Source organism: Paramisgurnus dabryanus, chromosome 1 (assembly GCF_030506205.2).
Source record: "Paramisgurnus dabryanus chromosome 1, PD_genome_1.1, whole genome shotgun sequence".
In the NCBI taxonomy this organism is placed as follows: domain Eukaryota; kingdom Metazoa; phylum Chordata; class Actinopteri; order Cypriniformes; family Cobitidae; genus Paramisgurnus; species Paramisgurnus dabryanus.
The window spans coordinates 34,512,633-34,526,860 of NC_133337.1; the positions used below are offsets into that span (position 1 = coordinate 34,512,633).

Here is a 14,228-nt window from a genome sequence, read left to right on the forward strand (position 1 = left end):
TGTAAAACCTCCTATTCTTACACTCCATAATCCTCCAATGCACAACAGCGATTACAGACTGGTCAAAGCTGGAAACGAGGCACTGACCTGCTTAGAAACCATCTTAAACCCACACACGCCAGGTTACCATACCAACTGGCCGGCCTGAAAGACACAGATAGCTGGATTTGGCTGAGAGTGGCAGAGTCAAATCTTTCATCAAGCAAGCAACCTCCTCCCACCCTGACAAGGCCACAGAAAACAAATGCACCCTCGATAATGCCCCGCCCGCCCTCCCGTGTGGAAATCCGAGCATCCAGCTCACCAGAAAGACGCAAGAAGGTCGGCCGTGTATCTCTTTCTTTGTGTGTTTGAGAAAGGGATGAGCATCGACGACACAATCGGCCGGCAAGAAGCTTTCAGCCTTGCCACCCAAATCCAAGAATAGTCGGTGAGGGGTGTAGGAAAGAGAAAATCCCCCCTTGATTATTATTCATGGTTCCTGATTGTCCTTCCTAAACTTTAGTTTCCCAACACATCATTCCATTATTCCAGCTCTGACAAGTGCCAATCAAAGAGTCGGTATCCGGGTCTCAGCACTGTCCGAACGATTGAGGATTTGGTAAACAATGGCTTCCGAGGCCTTGTGTGACAATGCCGGCGAAGTGACCGTGTCAGTGTGTGGTCCTGTTTCAGGGGGAAGCGATCCTGCTCTGAACACGGCTAATCTCTGCTTTTCCATCTCCTCCATTCACGCCCTTAATCTGTTCAGCAGTGCCTGGTGTCTTGCAGGACAATCCGCTCGGGTCAGTCCGGCTAAGTCTCTCCTTTTTGTGCTGGATGATGGCACATTCATGTTTCTGTGACATCTTCAGTTTCAGCTGAATGCTAAAGACTATAGTTAAACACTCGCGGAGGTCGCCGAAGTGACCAGAAGAAAAGCAACAGTAGCCAAGCCATCACAAAAAGGGATCAGGACACCTATGAATTCGTTACGAGCTGGGAGGACAATGGAGTGGTCAGGAAAGACAGAAACACCTTCATTAGCGCGTCTGAATCACGATTTAAAAATCACAAGCTGATGAATAATTGATGATATCTTGCAGAACGGGTGATCCTAATTTTCAAGCGTAAAATAAGTTTAAGTGTAATCATTTTCTGATACATGATTCACATGCAGTAGACCCAATGTATTTGGAAACTACTATACATGAAATTTTGTGTTATAAATGTACAAAATGTCAGGTTGCATAGTCAATTCCTCTCTTAGTTAGCTCATCGTAGTTCAATAAAGTTTGCTTTCATAAATCTGGACAACCAAAAAGTGTCAACATACCATTTGTCCTAATTTTAATCAATATGTCTTCGATTCATAATATGAAACCTAATAAAACTTTTTGTGAAATGTTTTGCTTCAAAAAAGTATTTATGCATACTTTTTAAAAATTAAATTGGTTTAATATTTTGTTATGTAACCTAAAGGTATTTACTATAGAAGAAATGCTATAATATAAAAAAATGTGATATGCGATTACTAGCTAAATAATGCTAAATATATGATATGCAATACAATAATTTTTACGGAAGTTTCTGGAGGTGAAAATATTTTTTATAGCAGTTTACATTTATTTGTAATAAATAAAAATGCAATATAGTATTATTTTTAATACATAAAATTATCCAAAAACTGAGGTTTGTGTTGGTTTGCTGTGAGGTTTGCTGCATACTCTTGTCACAAATGAATAACTTACATTTACTGCATTATTTTTTACTGCTAAAAGGGTTTGAAATATGAAAACTACATTCTTAGACCTTTCCAACAATATATAGTTTGTGATAGATTATTATTTACATGAAAAATATTGCGGTTAACTTAGGTGTTCACGGGACAGCACCAGTTAACGGGTTAAAAACTTTTTGTGAATTTTTTTGCTTGAAAAAAGTGTTTATGCATACTTTTTAAAATATTTTGTTTTGTAACATAAAGGTATTTATATACTGTAGAAGAAACACAAAAAAAATGTGATATGCGATTACTAGCGAAATAATGCTAAATATATGATATGCAATACAATAATGCTTTAGGAAAGACTATTTAAATGGTAATAAATTATATTTAAAAACTATATATATATATATATATATATATATATATATATATATATATATATATATATATATATATATATATATATATATATATATATATATATATATATATATATATATATATATATATATATATACACATTATATATACATAATTTAGCTAGTATATATTATATTATTAAAGTACTTCTTATTAAAGTATTAAAGTGTTCAGCAAATACAAACCAATGTTAAATGCAAAATGCGATACAGTATGTGCGGTTTAGGATATTTTGTATACTTTGTACCCCTAACAGAGTATAGATACTTTGTCATTCTTAAAAAAAGTTGTTTCAGAATTTAAACTTCCTACTCCAACATTTATTGAGTTGTCCTTTTAAAGCTTTTACTTTTTTTGAAAACGTCCCAATCAGTGATAATCCGCACACTTCGTCAGTGGGAGGTGTTAATCTCATGTCAGGTGTTTTGGCACATTGAGACCCCTTCAATACCCACTGGCCCTGGGTTGACCTCGAACTGACCCCACACTGACCCTCTCTTCAGGAGTGACCGTGTCTTTGGACTTTGCGGTGGGTCATTGAACTCGGGCCCTCCCACTGTCTCCTAGGCTACATAAGTAACATTTCCTTTGAGGCGAATTACTTTCATTTGCTTCCTTCTGTGAAATAACCTTAATCATTTTTGGTTTTGGTTCATCTATAATGACTAAACGTAAGCCTTTTGGTGGCAGGACAAAACCCGTTTTGTAAAGAAACGCAGTGTCTGAAAGATAATTCAGTCAATAGCCTTGTGGTGGTATCTCAAAAGCAACAGCCACTCACCTGCCAGCAACGCACTGGGAGAGAGAGGGGACCAATAAATCGGGTCATTTTCATCAGGCTGCTTACAACCTTAGGGTGAAAGAGGGTAAAAATGTAGTTATGTCTTAAGCAATCACAAAAGCTTTTGTGGTAGCAATCACAATAAAAAAGGCTTAGCCACCAAAACAGCAAACGATTTAAGGAATAGCTCACCAAAAATTTATTTTTTTACCCACATCTTTTAAAGATATTCCAATCTTATATTTGTCATACATAAATTGGGATCACAGATTAAAAGTCACAATGAAATTGAAATTAAAAGCTGATATTTTGTTATGGTTTTATAGTTTTTGTTCATGACTTGTATTTGTTAATTTGAAACTTCATTATTTAAAATAAAAATATGTGCCCTCATAATCTTGAATGAGAAACGCTAATCTCCTCCCTTTCTCGAAAATGGCGGCAGGGCGGGCCCAGGAAAATATTGCAGTTATTAAGTAGCAACATGACGCAACTTCTAACGATCCAATCAATTCTCGATGGACGAAGTCCCGCCCTATCTTTTTTCTCCTTTCAGAAGCCGTTTTACTCGAATATACGTCACCACAAGAAAAATAATACATTCGCTACTTCTGTTTCATTGTGACTTTGAGTAAGATGTGTTAAAATCTTTTTGGTGAACTGTCCCTTACCTTTAAAGGGACACTCCACTTTTTTTTTTTGCGTGATGCTAATGGTCTAATCAGATTCAATGGATTATGCTAAGATATGCTAAAAGTGCTAGCACCAGACCTGGAGATCAGCTGAATGGATTCCAAAACTGTAAAAATCAAATGTTTAACTCTAGAGGAGCTGGAAAATTAGCATATTTAAAAAACATTGAGTGTCCCTTTAAGACCTTTACAAGTAAAGAAATAGAATTGTCCAGAGTTATTTTAGATTTGACTTCAGATGTATTTAATAGTTTAATTAATATTTTTAATTAGGTTTTATTTTTATATTTTTGTTTTCATGCTAATTTTTAATTTAAGTCTTTTATGATCTTTTGTCTATTTACATTTTTTATTAGTTTCTTTTTAACTATTGCTATCAATAATTTAATTTAAATCAAATTAAAAAATTTCTGTCATCATTTACTCACCTTTATTTTGTTTCAAACCTGTATAACAAACACCAACTGATCAGAAGCCCAATTGACATCCATAGTAGGACAAAAAGAATACTATGAAAGTCAATGGGGGTTCTGATAAATTTGGTTACAAACATTCCTCAAAATATCCTTCTTTGTGTTCATAAAGAAATCTATACAGGTTTGGAACAACGTGAAAGTGAGTAAATGATGAAAAAATTATCCCTTTAAGTGCCCTTACTTCAATGTATTGCCATGGCAACATCTCTCATTTTCGTTCACTTCAAGTTAAACTGTTTAACTAATATTTAACTAATATTTATATATCTTATATAATAATTCTTGATGCTTGTTTCAGGGTAGCATTGCTTCCTGCAGACATGCCCATCTGAACTGCTAATGGTGGTGGGTGTCTGATGGAGGAACATGGACCATTACTTCCTCAACACAATGACTGATGCCGGTCATTACCTGCGTTCTTTATAGCTATGACGGATGCAATACAGTTCAGCTTCACTGGAGTGCCATACTGTAGCTATACTACAAATTCGGTTTTACGTTACATTTAAACTTATGCATATGTGGATTTAAGAAGCAAATAAAACTCAATCCCGTGTTATGAGATGGGTACAATAAGATCTCATTTGAGAAACCAACTACTCAAACCCTTTAAATCCTCTTTCTGGGTCCTTGTTTCAATTATGTACACAAGATGGCCACACAAGGGACAAGCAGGTTTGGCATCATCAGGCAGCTGGCAGGTTAAGAGGGATTATATGGCTTAACTGTACCGGAGGCACAAGGATACCAAACACTGGCCTGGCAGTGATGAGACTTCAGTGGAGTACCACCTTCACTTTGTAAAATGCGAGCACATGCAGTTGACAAAAGAGCTTGCATGAAGGAAATTAAATCTTTTAACAGATTTAATAACAATGGTGTGGTTACTGATTTGACAGCTTCTTAATAAATAAATAACACCTCAAATTTGCATGTGATTTCAATTTTTGTCATGGTCATATTTTTCACAGAATTCTTTACATTATTACATTATGATTTTATGTAGAAAACAAATCACAAAAATTCGTTTTCAATGACTGGGTAACATATCCCTAGATTGTTTGTTTATTCATTCATTCTTTCAATGGTGGCGTCTTTGGTGATGTACCTTGGCTGGGTCTCTCTTTGTTTCTGGTGCTACACTTAGAAATCCTTGAGTTAATCGAACATGATGATGATGTCCTTGATCCACTCCCCTCACTGATGAGCTAATAGAACCACAACATGGTCAGTTTAACACACATGTGGTGATTACAGACATAGCATACTTTTGAATACAGAATTACATTTCTGTCCTTTCAGTGTTAATATGTTTGTTTGTGGCCATGATGACTGTGCTGGATCCCATTTTGCTACAAAGACAAAATAGCCTTCATTGTCCTTATAATCTATTGTACTGGAACTTAAAGGGATACTCCAGAAAGTTACCCCATGATGTAGGGGTGAGCAGGGCACAAAGCAATCTATGCTTTTGGACTTTTTCTCTTACTGCCAGAACATGATCTCCTATGAATTTGTGAAAAGATTAGTCAATTTTCTTTAAAAAATCCAGATAATTTACTCACCACCATGTCATCCAAAATGTTGATCTCTTTCTTTGTTCAGTCAAGAAGAAATTATGTTTTTTGAGAAAACATTCCAGTATTTTTCTCATTTTAATGGACTTTAATGGACACCAACACTTAACAGTTTTAATGCATTTTAAAATTGCAGTTTCAAAGGACTCTAAACGATCCCAAACGAGGCATAAGGGTCTTATCTAGCGAAACGATTGTCATTTTTGGCAAGAAAAAAAATTCACTTTTTTAACCACAACTTCTCTTCTTCCTCCGGCTGTGTGACCTCACGTAATTGCGTAATGCCGTGGAAAGGTCACGTGTTACATATATAAAATGCACATTTGCGGACCATTTTAAACAATAAACTGACACAAAGACATTAATTAGTATCATTCCACATACAACAATGTTGGAACTGTCCTCTTTCTCCACACTTGTAAACAATGGGGTGTAGATCCGTGACCTCTTGACGTGATGATGTATTACGTGAGGTCGTGTTGGCGCATCACACGACTGGAGGAAGACGAGAAGTTGTGGATTAAAAGTGCATATTTTTTATTTTTCTTGCCAAAAATGAAAATCGTTTCGCTAGATAAGACCCTTATGCCTCGTTTGGGATCGTTTAGAGTCCTTTGAAACTGCAATTTTAAACTGCATTAAAACTGTTAAGTGTTGGGGTCCATTAAAGTCCATTAAAATGAGAAAAATCCTGGAATGTTTCCCTCAAAAAACATAATTTCTTCTCGACTGAACAAAGAAAGACATCACCATTTTGGTTGACATGGTTGTGAGTAAATTACTAGTTTTTTTTTTTTTTTTTTTTTTTAAGAAAATTGACTTATCTTTTAAGATATTGAATAAAGAGTGTTTTGGAGGCATACAAGTAAATTTCTTAATCTTATGTGTTTTTTTTTCTTCGATTTCTGTGTTGGATGTGTAAGTCACCATATCCAATCTTATATTATTTTAATCACTGTCTTGTTACCTAAAACATAACAGCATTTTGAAACATTTCAGCAACTCCTAGAAACTGATAGCTAGGATTGAAAACATTTTTACACAGTGGGGTTAATTGTAACACAGTGTTACAACTAAGCCTCCAGTATACAATGAAAATGAAATAAAATGACTCATAATGATGATTTTTCTTAATTATGCAGCAAAATGTATATGCATTGATGCATAATACAAGGATGGTTAGACGAAGGATCATAGATGGATGAATTTGTGAATATCTATCTATTAAAGGCAGATTTATAAATAATATCAACCTTAAGTATATAGACAGAATTTGATTGAATTATTTGTGTTTAAACAAATTTCTAGAAGGTGTTACAACAAACCCTCTGTTTGTTACAATTTACCCCACCTGAAGTAAGTTGTAACGTTTGCACTCCTGTCACTTTTGGTGTAATTGTACAATAACGGTAGGTCCCACAAACAAACTTTAAGTGTTCATTTGTAGCAGAGATGTGTGTGTTGATTGTGTTAAAAAATATTAATCTAACATAAATATTTTTTTAATGATAGACGGAAGTCAAAAAGCATTAGGTTGTGCCCCACTCTCCCATACTCACCCTTAAGCAATATGAGATACATATGTCGATTATCTTTCGGACGAACACATTTGGAGATATTTTAGTAAATTGACTTGTTTTTCCAAGCATATAATGGTAAAAAACAGGGATCAGGGAACAACTTCTGACTTTAAAGTCGCAATGAAATTGAAATGAAAACTATATATATATATTTTTAATATTGTGGTATTATTAACAAATGACTTATCTGTGAGCTTCATTATTTTTAAAAAATTCGTGTGTGCTCATAATCTTTAATCAAAAATGCAAATCTCCTCCCCTCCTCAAAACGATCTCTCTTCAATTCCGGTCAAAAGTATGGCAGGTGGGCGGGGTCCGGGAGAAGATCGCAGCGATTAGCAATTAGCAACACGACCCAACTTCAAACGATCCAATCAGATCTCGATGGACAAATTCAAATCCAGCCCTGCCTTATTTCATCTCAAAAGCCGTTTCACTCGGATATACGTCACCACGGGGAAAATAAGGCAATCGCTACTTCCGTTTGATGGCGACTTTAAACCCCAAAAAAGTACATTCATCCTTCACAAAGGTAATCCACATGGCTCCAAGGGGTTAATAAAGGTCTTAGCGGGTAATCAATGCAATTGTATAAGAAAAATTATTTCAAACTTTATAAACTTTAATAACTAGCTTCCAGTAATAGTGCAATCTTGGAGTTTTAGCATAATGAGCATTCATTGCCATGGGGACGTTGCACATTGACTCATGATTCGTTATTTTAGTATATAAAGATTAAAATATGGATATTTTTCTTACAATATCGCATCGATTACCTGCAAAAGACCTTTATTAAAGGGATAGTTCACCCAAAAATGAAAATAATGTCATTAATGACTCACTCTCACGTTGTTTCAAACTTGTAAGACCTCCGTTCATCTTCGGACCACAGTTTAAGATGTTTTAGATTTAGTCCGAGAGCTTGTTGACCCTTCACTGAAAATCTACGTACGGTATACTGTCCATTTCCAGAAAGGTAATAAAAACATCATCAAAGTAGTCCATGTGACATCAGTGAGCCAGTTAGAATGTGTTGAAGCATCAAAAATACATTTTGGTTTAAAAATAACAAAAATTACGACTTTATTCAGCATTGTTTTCTCTTCCACGTCTGTTGTGAAGTGCATGCGTGAGACTAAAGTCACGTGACTGCAGTGATGATGTGTATCAGACATGTTTGCGAAGGTTTTTTTTTCAAACTTACAGTGTCTCCGTCATACTGTAAACGAAGCCCGGTCACACAAAAAACCCGGATAACACGTCAGCCCCGCTGTACGTCATCCGCTTCACTGCAGTCACGCAACTTTAGTCTCACGCATATGCTTCACAACAGACGCGGAAGAAAAGACAATGCTGAATAAAGTCGTAATTTTTGTTATTTTTGCACCAAAATGTATTTTCGATGCTCCAACACATTTTAACTGACTCACTGATGTCACATGGACTACTTTGATGATGTTCGTTAGATTTTTAATGAAGGGTCAACAAGTTAAAACATATAAAATATCTTAATCTGTGTTCCGAAGATAAACGGAGGTCTTACGAGTTTGGAACGACATGAGTCATTAATGACATTATTTTCATTTTTGGGTGAACTATCCCTTTAGCCCCTTGGAGCCATGTGGATAACTTCTGTGAAGGAAAGATGCACTTCTTTGGGCTTCAAAGTCAGACGTTGTTCCCTGATCCATGCTTTCTCCCATTATAAGCTTAGAAAAGCAAGTTTATTTACTCCAAATGTGTTTGTCTGAATGATGGACATGTGAATCTCGGATTGCTTGAGGGTGAGTACATCATGGGGTAATTTTGATATTTGGCTGATGTATCGCTTTAACTAAATACAGATTCATTTTTCAGCCACCATACCCCCTCCGCCTTCCTTCATGAAAGAAAGATAAATGCCTCCGTCCTTCTGCATCCACTGCTTTGTGCCTATTTACCCCTCGTTGACATTGTTTACCCCCCAAATTTTGCCCTTCTGACTTAGTCTGCCAGTTGCACTCATGAATGCCTGTATTATATAAATATATTGTATATATATATATTTTATATATATATATATATATATATATATATATATATATATATATATATATATATATATATATATATATATATATATATATATATATATATATATATATATATATATATATATATATATATATATATTGATTCATTTACATATACGTTTTGGGCAGACACTTTAATCCAAGTATACATTTGAATATGCGTTCTCAAATGTTTTCGGCATGTAGCCCCCCTTGTCTAGGCTACGGTGCATCCCTTAATGCCCCCCTAAAGAAAATTTATGGCATTAAACATTCCAAAACTTAAAATTTGAGTTAAAACAAAAATTACAAATTATACATTGTAGTGCTGTTGGTTGGTATCTTTATTTTTCTAAGGTTTAATTACACAGAATTTATGATAAATTAATGTATTTTATAATATAATGTCATTTACCTGGGGCCCCCCTGGCACCCTCTCCGGGCCCCCAAACCTACTAAGTTCAAACCTACTGTATGAACCTTTGCACCGTTCGCGCAATGCTCTACCAAGTAAGAGGAGACTAAAACCCCAACTAACTTTTCAGTAAAAGACTGCACCTTTATCTCTGCCCCTTCCTGTCCTTATTGACTGATCAACACACCTGCTGCTCAGCAGCGAGCAGAAATCCCCCATTCGCTCCTATTCAGTAAGCCATACAGACATGACAGCAATAAAGTCCCGTTCGCCAATAGATTCCTCCTCCTAGATGTGGGTGTGTGGGTTGGTGTGGTTAAATGGTTTTATGAGCGAGGTCCTCACCTCAGGGCAATGTCTGTATCCCTTCAGAGTCACCAAAGAATCTTGGGCCTCGCACAATTTGGTATTTCTCCCACTTAATGGTTTGTGGTTTTCCACGACTGCAAACAGACACACAAGCATGACTTGACAGCAGGGCAGACGCCGTACACAAGCGCTTTTTGAAAGAGAAATGCATGAAGAGAGATGATATTGAGTGAGTAATGCCTTGTATTTGACATGACTGAAGTCCTATAATCCTTCAGCAAATAGTGATAGTAATGGAGCCTCACAAACCTGCAGCAGCACCTGTTTACTCGGAGCATGCCAGGTGCAGACACGCCTAGCGAAAAGCCTGGCCTCCACGCGCGATCCGCGACTCCTGCCGCGTGTTCGTGCCAGACTTTAGAAACACATTAACGCTATTTCAAAACGCATCCAATCAAGATCTGATCTTGGGCACGTGTGCCTGCTTTGTAGCTTTATCTGTGGATTGCACCTGAACAATGCACAATAAGCTGCCTCGCTGAAACACATTCTAATTGGGGGGCTGTTGTGACCGAGCATTTTGGGTTAATGATAAACTCGACCCGCTTTTTATCTTGATTAATATGACTTTTTCATAACTCCATAAAGCATTTTTTGGAGCAACAACAAGCTGTTGCATCTTTATGGCTTCAGTTAAGGACTTGAAGCCGCACGCGCTGCAACAGATGAGAGGCATGCCGGCTGTGGTTCAAAGGGAACGGCAACGGGGTCACACACTTCTTACGTACACACTCGTACGAGAAACATTACTCTCAAGGACGGCCGGCAATCGGCACACCCGTAACGTTATTCCCCGACGCCCTGTCTTTTACACAGCACGATTGCCAAATTTCCCCAACTCAAACTGACCGTTTCTCTCAGAAAACTTCCCTCCTAACAGTTATTTTTCCAGAGTTATTTAAAGGCAATCAAAGCGCTGTTGCTCATGAATGTAAACATTACAATCTCGGGTGAGAGATAGCACAGCCAAACGTGCCTGCTTCGGCCTTTACGTGCAAATACGCGGGCGGGCAAGCTTATACGTGCACACACCCACACATAAACCGACACACACATTTGTATCATTGAAACGCATCCACTGGACAGGTGCTTTGCAGCTTGCTATGTGATATGTATTGTACCCGTGGACTGATAATATTGGGGAATGCCCGAGCTCCAGACTCGTAGGCCAGGTTCGTAGTCCTCTCCATCTGTTGGGTTAAGACAGTCAGGGCTCGGGACAGAACCGGGGCTCTCCGATCCTCTTCTCTCGAAAAGCAACAGTTGCACACGGGACAAAGATCCCAGATCTCCAGAATCACAGCCCACTGTCAGAGCTGCAAGCCCAGGACTCAGATCTGTGAAATGTAAAATAGAGCAAGAACAAACAAGGGTCACATCAGAGATTGAAAGTGAATTAATATAACATTTTGTTTGTATGTATTCATTAATGTTTTAATCGATAAACTTTAGTACGACTAAAGAGAATCTTTGATAAATGAAAAAAGTGAAACAGTAAATCAGAAAATCTAGATTATTTATGTATATCTAGATTTTAAACTGTAAAAAGTGAAAGTTGGATTAATAAAAAAAATTACTTAAAAATAGATTATTTTCAACTTAAAATTTCCTCAATTTAAGTCAAAAGAGCTAAAATTTTAGGTGTAACCTATTTGAAAATTTTCACTTAAAGTTAGAAATCTTTTTTTCTTTAGTGTTACCACTAAAAAGCATTTCTTTTAAAAATAGATCCAACTTTCACTTTTTATGGTGTAAATTTGCTGGTTGGCTCTGAAAAAAACATTTACATAACATTTAGTGATCCATTAGGTTTATATTGTTCATAAAGATCATACATTTATCTCAGTTTACAAGACATCATCTTCTGGGCATGGTAGCATTTGTAAAGCATTTAGGGGCGGTTTCCCGGACAGGGATTAGACTAGTCCTAGACTAAAACATTTTTAAGAGCTGTCCAAACTGAAAACAACTTGCACTGACATATCTTAAAATACACCAGTGCCCTTTGTGTTGCCTCAAAATGCACACAGGTAATGTTTTAAGTAGGGCATGTTTGTTATATTTCCTAATTAAACTAAGGCCTAGTCCTGGATTAAGCTAATCCCTGTCCGGGAAACCGCCCCTTACTGTATAACCAATTTAATATGGTCAATTCTGTAAAAATAAAATAAATGAAATATTCTCTTTCGGTGTAACAGTGTATAAATATGCAATTTAGATTATTATATTTACAAGTACTAGTATGGTACAGTAGATGTTACTAAAAATTTGTAAGAAAATAAATTTTTTATTTTATAAAGTATCTAAGGAAAGTTCACGAAGACCTCGATTGTAAAACACAAAATGTTGTGTTATACAACTGTTGTAAACATATTGATACCATACACAACTGGATTAGAAATGTTTATATTAAAAACTTGTACATTTAATTTTCCACTTTAGAAAATCGTAACAAAATGCGACATCTAAGATAACAGAGACAGAGAGTTACCACCATTTTATTTTAGTTATTATAACTACATTACAACTGCAAGTATTGTATATGGGAGCTATACAGTAGAGGTCACCATGAGGTTATTGTAAATAAAATTTCATACAAATTTCTCATAAAATTTTTACAAATGACCTTTTTGGTAAGATATTTTTCAATTTTTTTCTGTTTGGTTTGCAAGTAGTAAATAAGTTAGCGTGTTTCTGGCTTTAAAGTGCTTAAAACATTTTAATCAAATGATGTGGCCTCCATCCAGTGCTTTAAACTGATACAGTAAATAACTAATCCCTGATATTTATTTACTAAACTTGACTTTTTAAGGGTCTTGTGTTCATGGTCACACCCTGTAAAAATGAGATCATTATCAGGATGAACCACATATGCAAATTTTTAACCCACAGTTATGGGGAGTGGCATTTAGGGGAATTCACATCTCTCTCTCTCTCGCTCTCTCTCTCTCTCTTTCTCAGAATCTCAGCGCCTCACATGAAGAATTTTCACACACAATATGAAGGTGAATAACTTGATTGAATTTTTTGCCGTTAGCCACAAAAGACACACACCACCACTGTAAACATACAACTGTTCTGGTAGTTTATTCAAGGAGACTTAATGAAGCCCTCAACTGTTAAAATACAAAAGAATAAAATGTATAGTTAAATTTAACATTTATTGACCCATTAGGTATATAATGTTCATAAAGATCGTAATTTTATAAAATTTTCAAAAGACATCTTTTGGGCATGGGAGTATTTGTAATGCATTTACCTTATTAATTTAATATTGTCAATCCTGTATAATATAAATGAACAGGATTTCTTTCGATGTATAAATCGATTTTAATTTAATTTAGATATAATTTAAATTATTTTTCGTTTAAAATTGACATCTAAGCTAATACAGAGTTACCACATTTGTATTTTAGTAATTATAACTACAAGTATGGTATAATTACAAGTACAAGTATGGTACGGTAGATTTTATTAAGATTTTTTGAGAAAATATTTTATAGAGTATCTAAGGAAAGTTCACGAAGACTTCAATTGTGAAACACAAAATTTTGTGTTATACAACTATGGTAAACATATTGATACCATACATTAGAAATGTTAATATTAAAAACTTGGACATTTAATTTTCCACTTTAGAAGATCATAACAAAATGCGATATATTGTTGCAACATTTTGATTTTTTTTTTAATTTTTTCAGTAGATAAATCTTAGAAACATATCTTTAAGCAGAATTCTCAATTTTAATCATTTTGATGTTATCTATCCATCCATCCATCAATCCATCTATGTAAATAAGAAACAATTGCGATATCTCATTAGTGAATTTTCTTTCTCATGGGTGAGTGACTTGTGCACACGTAATACAGTAGGCATTGACCCCTCCTCACCTTTAGCGTTGAAAAGACTCACTTACTCTTTAACGCTACAAAGCCTGTAACTTGGTCTAACACTGCCACCCAGGTAGAAGCTCCCATTTTAATTAAAAACCCCGAGCTGTTCAATTTGCTTGCACAGATCAGATTGCATTGTAGTCTACATAGTTTTGAATGAAGGAGGATTTGAAGGTGCACTAAGTGATTGTTTTTGGATTTTTGTCATTTATGCTTCAGTGTAGTCGTGACTTTGGACTCTATTGTCAAAGCGACTTACAAATGA

The 14,228-nt window shown here is 35.6% G+C and overlaps 1 protein-coding gene across 2 annotated transcripts in view; it reads right to left on the reverse strand.

The window, feature by feature from the left end:
- The window catches only part of LOC135749828 (uncharacterized), a 98,442-nt gene that overhangs the window by 34,786 nt on the left and 49,428 nt on the right, over window positions 1–14,228 (reverse strand). For both annotated transcript variants that reach the window (XM_073816138.1, XM_073816143.1), the window contains exons 7-10: window positions 11,191–11,406; window positions 10,046–10,143; window positions 5,186–5,285; window positions 2,910–2,978 (exon numbers count right to left, since the gene is read on the reverse strand). In XM_073816138.1, the coding sequence (XP_073672239.1) occupies window positions 2,910–2,978; window positions 5,186–5,285; window positions 10,046–10,143; window positions 11,191–11,406 (483 nt within the window). The remainder of the gene's footprint in view (window positions 1–2,909; window positions 2,979–5,185; window positions 5,286–10,045; window positions 10,144–11,190; window positions 11,407–14,228) is intronic.